General features: G+C 35.4%; 1 protein-coding gene across 1 annotated transcript; it reads right to left on the bottom strand.

Annotated features, from left to right (window-relative positions):
• Positions 1 to 3,277: 3,277 nt before the first annotated feature.
• LOC116116640 lies at positions 3,278 to 6,063 on the bottom strand. The gene is made up of 2 exons (XM_031402696.1): positions 5,960 to 6,063; positions 3,278 to 5,880 (listed from the first exon to the last, which is right to left on the bottom strand). The coding sequence occupies exons 1-2, from the start codon at positions 5,973 to 5,975 to the stop codon at positions 3,278 to 3,280; spliced, it is 2,619 nt and encodes an 872-aa protein (XP_031258556.1). The 5' UTR covers positions 5,976 to 6,063.
• Positions 6,064 to 12,015: the final 5,952 nt, after the last annotated feature.

Below are 12,015 nucleotides of genomic sequence, written 5' to 3'. Positions count from 1 at the left end.
ATTTCATTTATATAAGACTCATATCTTTAAAGTAATACCGTTTGTTAAAATGTTATATACACTGTAGTGCGGCGTGCATTAGCAAGCTAAAGTACGTTAGAGCTTTCTTGGGCAGAAGACAGACTTATATTAATAGCGTCCAAGTCAACTATTTTTAGTTTTATATGGGTCAATTCTGAAGTGCAAAATCACTTCCAAAACTACTATTGGTTCCCCACAACCTCTTTTATAAAACACATGCCTTCACTTGCCGACCTCACTTACTGTTTTCGATCACTTCCATTCTTGCCACCTTGTGAGATTGGGTTAGTTCTCAAGCTTTTTCTGATCGATATGGGTATAAGCGACCCCTCCAGATTTCACTACCAGCTTCTCTGCCATCAGTTGATTGTTGTGATATGTTTTTTGGCCGTTGCTAACTTTCCAATTGTGGGAAATCAAAACCCAAATTTGTGCCCATAACCTGCTCGATTAAAGTCCTGGCCCAGCTACTGCCTAGGAGCCAATCCCATCACCACTAAATTAACTAAATTAACGGTGTTACTTTTAAGGGTAGGAATGTGTTATTTTAAGGGTAGAAATCTAGAATAAATAAAATCAGATATACCAGCTTTCCATTTCACTAAATTCGGGTGGAAACATGTCACTAAAACTCGGGTGGAAACATGTCGTTTACTCTTTTTTTCATTAAATCTCCTAATAGATATTCTGCCAGCCGCTTCCTGGCATTCTACGCTTTCTTTTGCTTTTTCCTTTTCCCCTGTCTTATTCTCTTTTCTTTCATGCACTCGCTCCCTCGGATCTTCTGTTTTATTTTCTTTCTTTGTTCTCTTCTCTTTTCTTTCTTTTTCTCCTTATGTTATTCTTTCTTTTTCTTTTATTTGGAAGACTTCATGGCTAGACTTCTTTGAATAAGATGGATGCTGTTAAGTAGCTAGAAATAATGAAGTACAATTTGGTTATATAGAAACCAAACATATACGATGATTTATTATATCATTCTCTCCTGTAGAAGTTCAGATTTTTTTGAGACCCGGTTGTCCAATCCTGGCCGAAAGAATGTATTAAATTATAAATATTTTATATTTGTGATGTGAGATAATTGGTGAAAATCTTGTTTTTTAGTGCATTCCTCTCCATATATCAGTCTTTCCTTATACACACCTGTGTCATAAGTTTTTTATATCCACTCTCTGTTACTTTTGCATGCAAGATTTTTTTTTTTTTTTGGCTGTAAAAAGGAAAATCTTGTATACAAGAGTTCACTCTCATTTTTGAGGGCTTAGGCATGCGACAAAATTATTTTGCACATAAATATTTCTGAATGAATATTCTGCGGGCATCGGGGTAGCTATAAGAAGATCCTAAACGTGCTGTTACAACTTACATGAGTAAAGAACAAAGAGGCAAATGCAATAATTGTCAGAGATATATATATATATATATATATCAACTTTAGTTTTGCTTTAGAAACAGGCTTGAAGAACAAATATGCTCTTCGGATTAAAGAGAAAAAGAGAATTAGAAGTGACTACTAAGACAAAAGAATAGTGTTTGTACTCAATCTATTTGACAACAGAAAATTAGAATGAGAAACAGTTGAATTATAATTAGTTGATATAATATAGTAAAGAGTGAAGAGTGAGATTGTCCGTAGAAGATGGAGTACAGAAAGCCGATAGGATTAATTAAATTGTAAGGTGATTGCCAACATGAGATTGAGCCATGCGTACCAAATTGCCGAATATTAATTAGTTCTCAATGCTGATCAGGTACTAACTGCTCTTTTGCTTAGAGCTTCAGAAGACAAGGCCCCCCAAAAACAAAAAGGTCCACTGTCCATTTGATTTGTAATCTAAACATAATTTTCAAAAATCTGGCTGCTTTTGTTTTGTTATTTTTCCCCCTCCTACCCAAAATATATATTTGTTTCTCTATTCTTAAAATCTAATCCTATTCTATTTTACTCAATATATTTATTTTTTAACCCCCTAGATTTGTTAATTTAACTAAACATTCCCAGTCGGGCACATCCAGCTAGTTGTATGCCATTCCGGTGAATTTTAGCCACCGTTCAACGGTGGTGGTAGGCTATCAACATTTAATGGGTGGGTGGGGTATTTTTGTTAATTTTAAAATTTTTATTGTAGGGGTTGTTTAACTAAATTAATAAATACAGGGCATTGAAAAATAATCTTATCAAACACATTTTCAAATTCAAATCCTATTCTTATAATAATAACTCAACTCAAATTTTTCAAAAATACTACTCAAAATAATAAAACAAACACCGCCTTAAACGATTCAAATATGATTTCGTAGTTTCTAATATATTAAAATATGTTTGATATAATATTGAAAAACTATAAAAAAAAAAAAAAAATTTAAGAACCTCTTTAATTGTTTTCTTGTTTTACACTAGCTTTTATGATTATATTCAAAAACTGTTTTCAAATACATTTTGACTCATTTATACCAAACATATTTTCATAAGATTAGTTATGTGTATCTATTGTTATGGAAAAAAGAAGAAGGAAAAATTGTATTAAGTTCTACATTTAACAAATACCTATTAATTCCTTTAATATGAAAATGTAATGTGATAACAATGATACATGCTAATTTAAATTATGCCTGGCAAAGCCTCATGCAATTAAAATTAATCTTATTATATTATATAATTTAACAATAAAATTATACTTACAACTTTTTCAAACAACCTTTTTATACAACTTTGATGTGACAGTTCGTGATTGGTAAGTTCGCATTTAGACAAATAGAACCCCCTGCAAGTTGATCAATCATTAACCATTACATCAAAGTTGTATGAAAATATTGTATCAAAAAGTTGCAAGTGTAGTGCTGCTTATAATTTAAACTCCATAACTAAACAAATATTGGACTGAATAATCCCTATCTCTTAGCTTAAGGCTTTACTGTTACAAACGTTCAAATCCTCACATTTCAATTGGATTAAAAAAAATGGAAGGAAATAAAATAAAAAAAAAAAAGAAAAAAAAAAAGAAAAGAAAAAAAAAAAAAAAAAAAAAAAAAAAAAAAAAAAAAAAAAGAAAAAGAAAAACCAAGTCTCATATAGTATCTACTATCTTAAGCTTTTAGTTTAACATGAATAACTTAACAGTGAAGAAAGAAGTCTTAAACATGAAAGAAAATTTATTAATGATAACAACCATAGAACGGAACTCTGAAAACAGGAAAGAAATGCAGTAATAATAACAACAGCAAATTTCAAATTAAATTACAATATCTTGAACAACTACTTGACAATCAATTTGGCTGCCGCTTGGCCATGAGATATCTGGAATTGATCAGTCATTCCAAAATGTGCCATAAGAAACCAGACATGAGTGAGAAGCTCTCCTCCTCGTTTCAGGCGGCGAGCATGTTGATTTCCTCTTCCCTGACTTGCAGCATAAATTAAAATCTCCAACCAAACATCTGTAATCATGTTCCACTTCCTTTTTTCATCTGTAATTTTATTCAACTCCGTTGCCAGCTTGCATGCATCAAATAACACTGATTTACTTCTATCTCCTTTCACTTTGTTTGGCGGGACATAAGTTTTAACTCCAAGTAACATTCTGCAAGCTTCAACTCTTCTTTCTTTTCGTAGATCCCCTTTCTGACCAGGAGGTTTATTACTGGTTTGAGTTTGCCTTGTCCCAGTCGGCGGCAATGAAGTGTTTTCTTGACCAGAAGTTTCATTGCTGCTTTCAGTTTGGCTTGTAGAACAGATGAACATTCGTTCCTTGAAATATTTCCAAATTAACCCAGTCCGCGACAATGAAGTGTTTCTTTGACCGTTTGAAGTTTCGGTGTTGCTTTGAGTTTGGCTTGTACGACAGGTGAACATTCCTTCCTTGAAAAATTTCCTGATTTTCGAACAAGTCTCTCGAAATTTGTTAAGGATTATCCCATTTCGCAAGAATGAACATTTTCTTTCATCCTTTTTTGGAGCACGATATTCCTTGCTACAATAGATGGGTATTCGTACTTGAACAAATTTCTCGGTTTCCGAGCAAGTGTCTCGAAATCTTATAAGACCTATCCCAACTGGCAACAATGAAGGATACACAACCAGGAGATAAATCATATATCTAGACAGATACTTGCTGAATTTTCGATACTTGGTCTCACCTGAATTGCTACCTTTTTCCGGATAATTTTTGTAATAGCAAAGTGTTGTTGCAATGTGCCAAAGAAGAATGCTTTTGTCAAACTCAGCCGCCACACTCCAATTCAGAGACTCTTGCTTATAATTTTCAAGTATGCGGCCTCCCCATTTGGAGTATACCTCTTTAATATGGTCATTTTTCTTGTCATCACCAGCACTACTTTCCACTTCGATTTCATTAGATATCTTGTTTGACACATTTTCGGGGACCCGCTTCTTCAGATTTTCCTCTTTGGTTTCTTCATCGAGTTTCATGTTTGACACATGTTCGAAGACCAACTTCTTCAGATCGTCCTGCACTTGCTTGTAAGTTGTGTACTGGTAATCTTTCCATAGCCTTTCTGTGGACTGCAATCGCCCTGAGATTTTATAAACAAGGCCAATAAGGCCATGTTTCTCTTGCAGGCAAAGACATGTAACACTGTATTGCCCTATTTGATTTGACCACCTATTTAGTTTAACCATTCGCTCCAAAAAACCAACTGTGGGTTTCAAGATTGTCGAATTCTTGATCTTTTTGATCCATGTTGCAACTTTCTTATGCTGATCCAGCCATAGAGTGGATTGGTCTGAGTAAAGTAGAAACAAAGCTGCATATATCTCTAAAACAATTGCTATTATCAGCAATAGGAAGGTTATTGAAAGGTCTATCTTGGTATATTTCTTCCTGTTGACGAAACAGCTGAAGATCACTAACACGACGAAGGTGACGAAGGTGGTGATAATGCGGCGTACAAGACCCCAAGAAGTATGAATTACTGTTGCCTTTGTGTAGAGTAAGTCATACATGAATCCCAATTCGATTTCAATCACTTTGAAGGCTTCTCCATAAGACATTTTCCGGAACATATATCGACTGTGGTCTCTGTCTTGAAAGCTGAGAATAAGATCCACAAACAAACACTTGAATTTCTTAAACAAGTCATCCGCTTTACGGATGTGTTCTTCAGGTGTGGAGTCTGGTTCAGGAACTGCAGGCACTGAGATCTCAACCTGATGACTTGCTGCAATTACGTCTTGTGCCTCAACATGAAACCCTTCTGAATGCTTCAAACTGAACTCATTCATGAATTTGGGATAGCTTGGACCAGCATCAGGGGAAGTGAGCATCGAGTCTCGAAGTTGATCGCCGTTTGCGAAAAAAAGAGTAAATGTCCTCTCACCATACTTGAGGCACCCAACAACAGTCATTGGCAATGCTAGAAATGAAAGATCAGAGCCAGAATTCCAAGCCAAGAGAATGATGTAAACTGTTGCCACTGTTTGAAAAACTAGACCAAATGCGTGCCTCAGGTACAACTCGTTGTCTTCCAAAGAGTAAGCTGTGATAGTATCAGGGCCGCCCAAATGCAACAAGAAAAACGGTGCCCAAAATGCTGTAAGCTCGTTGTTAGCATCGATAGAACAGCCATGGTGCTCATAGATTTCTCCAAGGTTGTTTAGGAGAACGCCGAGGCCCATGGTGGCGACGGCATCTGCTAGCAAGTAGGCACTCCAGACTAGACCTGCAATCCACAAGTTTGGATTGTACTTCCGGCGACTGCCCCAAATGATTAGAACTAATTGTGAGATGAGGCTAATGAAAACCAGTGCTCTCAGTTCCCATTCCTTCCAAATGTCTCTTATCTTTTCGGGAAAAATCTCCATCATGCTCCTCCTCTTCATAAAAACTAAGCTGCTAAAAACTGAAAATGTACATGCAATATACATAAAGATTTTCTCAATGTATTCAAAATTTACTAAAACATATGTTAAATTAGATACCTGCAGTGAGCATCATTGTGGACAAGTTGAGTTCCTGCAATCTCGATCAGCTGTAACAGATCTAAACCAGTACTCTCTGTAGTTTCTGTGTGAGTATGCAAGAGAAAGAGAGTATCTGAAATTCCTTCAATAGAGCAACATGAAATCTGTAAATCAACCAAAGTTTGCTTCAGAAAAGTAGTGTCTACAGAAATTTTTTAATTCGTTTCTTAAATAGTAATTATTTTATATACTAAACTTGGTCAGCAGTTTATCTTATGATTCCCTGGAGTGAGTATACGTCACACCCCAACTTTGAGGTTACGGTTATTTATTTATTTTTTTCAACTAAAATGTGGAAAGTGGCAATATGTGAGAGCTGGAAATGAGTTTATTCGAATATGAACTTTTTTGGTTGGATAAACTTATTCTTTGTTACTTTGCTTTCCATTTTTGTAAAGGTTAGGGTTTGAGAGAGGATTTGAGAGAGAGTTCAAAGAATATTTGAGCTGAAATTAACCTAAGTTCAGTGAGTACAACGACCGACACCGAACTACCCACTGTATTATATAGACACAAAACGACAGCGTATAGTCCTTACTAAACTGATTCATTAAAACGACGCCGTTGGAGGGATAGCTTACACCCTTTATATCGAACAATACTAACATCCCCCTCAAGCTAGACTGGGTTTCCGGTCTTAGCTCGACACTACTTAACCAATTATCTGTTTTTCAATTCAACATAATATCCAGAATGTAAAACAATAATGAGAAAATGAAATTTGACAGCAGCAGACTAGACTTTTCTTCAACTATCACCAATGAATGAAATTTGACAGCAGATACCAATACTCTTGCTTTATCTTCAGCTAACATTAGTGACAATGCTTTGCTTCAACTACCACTATTATTGCAGTTTCAGCAAATACCAACCAAGAAAGTTAATGCCATACTTCACTATATCAATTTCAACATTAGTGATTTCAGTAAGCTTCAAACAGAACTTCATCAACAACTGCAGAAATCACTAGATAAAGCTCATCATCAACTCATGTTCAAAATTGAGTAACAGTCAGAGCTTCAGCTTCAAATTTCAATAACTTCCCACCAATCAACTGAAATTATGAGTTTCAATCTTCAATTAGCAACCTGATAAACTCAATCATTAATCAGCAACCTGAAACAAAAACTCATCATGGACACCATTAAAACTGTTAGAACCTCAGCTTCCAAGTTCAATAGGCTTATCATCAACTGAAAATCTGTTTAACTGCAATTTCAGAGAATCAACTGCCACTTCTACTCAACAAAGGAAAAATTGAACTTCCAATCTTCAATTAACACCTGAAAAACTCAATAAACAATCAGTAACTTGTCAATCTTCAATTATCAATCACCAATCATCAACCAGCAGTAACTTTGAACAAATGATCACTGTTGCCATCTTTTTCACTAAGTGCTACCACATTCAATTTATTTCTTTTGTGTATTAAATTGAGCTGCTGACAGTGCCTTGGTCAGGATACAGCAATCTGAAGTTTGAAGGGGACATATTGCACTATAATTTACTTGGCAAGCCCTTGTTCCCTTATGTAGTGAACATCTATCTCGATGTGTTTAGTTCGAGCATGAAAAAGTAGATTTGAAGCCAATGCACCAGCACTTACATTGTCACACCAAATGACAGGGAACTTGTCAATTGTTAGTCCTAACTCTGCAAAAAGACTCTAGAACCAGGCAACTTTAGTGGTTGTATGGGCTAATGCTCTGTACTTTGCTTTAGTGGATGATAAAGCCATTACCTTTTGCTTTGTTAGAGCTCCACTGAATTAGGTTAAGACCTAAATACACATATTATCCACTAGTGGATCTCCTGTCTTCAGGACTGTTGGCCCAATCAGCATCTACATAACATTTGATGTGCAAGGCAACAGCTGGTCTGAATAATCAGCCATGGTTAAGTGTCCCTTTGAGATACCTTAGAACCCTTTTGCAAGCTTGCCATTGTAGGACAATGGGAGCTTAAAGAAATTGGCTAAGTCTATTGACTATAAAACTAATGTCAAGCTTGGTCAGTGCTAAGTATTGTAAAGCTTCTATAGTGCTTTTATAAATACTAGGATAATCAGAAGGGGTACTATCTTCAGGTGAGAGTTTAGTGTAAGTAAATCAATGAGCAGAAGCAGTGGAAAATAAAAATTATTGCCCATCGATTACTCTGATTATGCCAAGATCAAGGTCTGATATATAAATATAAATATAAATACACACACACACACACACACACATATCAGACCCTGATCCTAGCGTAATCAGAGTAATCGATGGGCAATAATTTTTATTTTCTACTCTATTATAATAGATATATATATATATATATATATATATATATAATATATATATATATACTTTCTAGCTAGTAACTTTAAGAATATTGATAAATCCACTAATAACTTTGTAAACATATATATACATAGAGGTATATAATGTAAAATCCAAAATTTTTAATTTTAAATCTTATAAACATATATACAAAATAACTGATAGTACAAGGTAGTCTTGAACAGTGCTGCCAAGCTCCTCCGCTTCTTGACATCCCATCCGACCGTAAAACATCTAGTACCTGCAAAACAGTAGAAATAACGGAGTGAGCACTAATTGCTCAGTAAGTAAACCAAATTACATTACTGTTCTTCCTCCGTTACTCATGTTTTGATTTTCCTTTTCTCACTTTAATCCTTGATAATATTCTTCATTCTTTTTTGATATGCTGCATTCTTTTCTGATACTCTAATTTGCTACTTATCAACGTGCAAAGACAATGAATAAAACTGTACATCGTCGAGCACATAAGAAATACTGAATCATGTAAGTAGCATAATACATATGCAAAATAATAAAATGTACTGAGAAAATAACTTTCTTTTCTTTTCTGGTATTTGTATCTTATGCTGTATCTCTTTCTTTTCTTCTCTGTTTCTCTTTCTTTTCTTTCTTCTATTCTGGTTTGCCGATCGGACTAGGTTAGTGCATGGATTTGGAACCCTGGCCATGTGAGTGGGTACAGTCCTTATCTACATGCACTGTTGACAGACTGTACAAATATTGTATCTCTCTACTGTGGCCGCTCACTGATGGCGGCGTGCATGTAGGTATGCTATGCTGGATACAATCCTCATCCACATACACTACTGATGGACTGTACAAATACTATATCTCTCTACTGATGCCGCTCACTGATGGCAACGTGCATGTGGGCATTTCTGTCATTCATGGGTTCCCCATCGCAACAACCTTATAACATAGTATGCTGTAGAAAGAGAATAGAAAGAGATACTATGCACATTTCAACATGAATTTCCAAGCTATGGAAATTCTACACTTACATTCTTTAGTAAATGAGAAAATATACATACTTGCATGTTAGCTTAAAAGAAAACTAAAAGCCATTCTCTTTTCTTTCTTTCTCATTCTTTGCTAACATATTCTTTCATATTCTCATTTACTAAATCAAGGCTATATATAAATCATATGCACAATATATGCACGATCAAGCACATTCTTTGATGTTCTTTCCAAGTTCACATACACAAACTTGAAAATTCATTATGGCATAATGGTATGTCATGACATATTCTACCATTCTCTACTATCACAATTGCCATATCAAAGTAACACTTTAACTTGCAATTCTTTTCTAACACTTCCATGGGCATTTCAAGAAGTAGTAAAGGTTCAAGTAACTAGAACCAAGCACTATGGGCCATTTCTCTCACGGAACTAACATGACCAAGTGATATATTAAATTTCGGCATAACAATATGCACTCTTGAACACTAACATTTACACTAGGTTAAGCCCAGACATAATCTTCCTACTTCAATTCTTGCCTTTCTTTAACCCTTTCTTCATTACGGTTTAGCCAACTCATGCATGCATTTTCTCTTTGGATTTTCTTCAAACACTTCATATGCACATGCAACTACCATGTTGGCTACACTTCCACATCTTTCTAAATCCACCAAAATTTGAGCAAAAACTCACTAATTATAGCATCAAACCTGGCCATTTTCAACAATTCTAAACATTTATTTCTACACTAATTCTTCCATAATTTCACCAATTCAACACATATTCATATACTACTTCTTATGGCTGGAAATTATGCATCATTAAACATCAAAAACAGCCAACAATTCTCACATACAACCACATACAAACATGCAAGAATTCATTCTACACAAATCTTGCTCAAATCAAGGCTAAAATTGGGGTTTACTTACCTTGAATGTGTGATATAACTTCCTTTTGCTAAAAGTCTCTTTCTCTTGGACTTAGATCATATAAAGACCATAAGAATTTAAGACTTTAAAGTTTAATCACACTCCTTTTGCTAGAATCTTATCTTTGGATGCTTTAGGATTGAAAATCTTAGAAATTTAGTGAAGAAAATTGAGAGAAAATGGGGGTGAAGGGTGGCGTGAATAAGGGTTAGAATGGCTAGGGTTTAGGTTATTGCAACCTTATAACTAAATAAATATATATTCCCATTTTGCCCTTACACTTTCGATGAAATTTCATCTATATCCTTTAGTCAATTACCAATAAACCCTCATTTTTATTATCTTCTTCACATTATTTTGTTTCCTTTCACTTCCCACTTTTTCATCTAATTAGGAGTGAAAAGACCATTTTACCCCCAATAAAGTTTTAAGGAATTTCCTTCACATTTGTCTAAGGTAACTTCAAAGAAATCCAACTAGGGGTATTAAGGTATAAATAAAATTATGTACCTTGATGTGGGTGTTACAATTCCCCCCCCCCCCCCCCCCTCCACCCACAAAAAAAGAATTTTGTCTGCGAAATTCAACTGAACAACTCAGGATAGCGGTTACGTACATCTCGCTCCACTTCCCATGTAGCTTCTTTTACTGTATGATTCCTCTATAGAACTTTTACTAGTGGAATACTCTTATTTCAGAGCTCTTTAACTTTTATGTCCAGTATCTAAACTGGGCGCTCCTCATAAACAAGATTCTCCTCTAATTCCACTTCGTCTGCTTTCAATATATGGGAGGGATCGTTGACATACCTTTGAAGCATTGATACATGGAAAACATTGTGCACTCTATCCATATTTGGTGGTAGCGCTAACTGGTACGCTATTTTTCCTACTCGTTGCAATACTTCGAAGGGGCCAATGTATCTAGAGGCAAGTTTTCCTTTACCACCAAACTGCATTACCCGCTTGTTGGGGGAAATCTTAATAAACACTTTATCACCCACTTCAAATTCTACATTCTTTCTCTTTAAATCCGCATAGCTCTTTTATCTGTCTTGAGCTTGCTTCATTCTATTCCTGATCAACTTGATGTCTTCCATCATTTTCTAAGTTATCTCTGGTTCAAGAGCTACATTCAAAACATCTTTCTCTCCCACTTCATCCCAGTGCAGTGGGGATCTACATCATCTACCATATAGAGCTTCATAAGGAGCCCTTTTAATTGAAGACTGATAACTGTTATTATAAGCAAACTCTATCAATGGTAGCATCTCATGCTAGGTCATTTTATAATCCATACAGCACGCTCTTAGCATGTCCTCAAGCACCTAATTGGTTCTCTCAGTTTGGCCATCTGTCTGTGGGTGGTAAGTTGTACTAAATGCTAACCTGGTACTAAAGTTTCTCTATAGACTAGTCCAGAAAGCTAAAACAAATCTAGAATCTCTATCTGATACTATTGTCTTGGGCACCCCATGCAATCTAACTATCTCTCTGATGTAGATCTGGTCCAACTGATTCGAGGTGGTACTGTCTTTCACTAGAAGAAAATGCGTTGATTTGGTTAATCTGTCTACTATCACCCATAGTGCATTATAACCCTTTTGAACTCTTAGAAGGCCTGTAATGAAATCCATTGATATATTTTCTTATTTCCATTCAGGAATGCTAAGTGGCTGAAGTAGTCCTGATGGTCTTTGGTGCTCTGCTTTAACCTATTGACAAACCAGACATCTTGCTACATACTCTCCGATATCTTTCTTCATACTTGGCCACCAATAACTCTTCTTTTA

Source organism: Pistacia vera, unplaced genomic scaffold, assembly GCF_008641045.1.
Source record: "Pistacia vera cultivar Batoury unplaced genomic scaffold, PisVer_v2 Contig78, whole genome shotgun sequence".
Lineage (NCBI taxonomy): Eukaryota > Viridiplantae > Streptophyta > Magnoliopsida > Sapindales > Anacardiaceae > Pistacia > Pistacia vera.
This window is presented reverse-complemented; position numbering and strand designations above follow the sequence as displayed.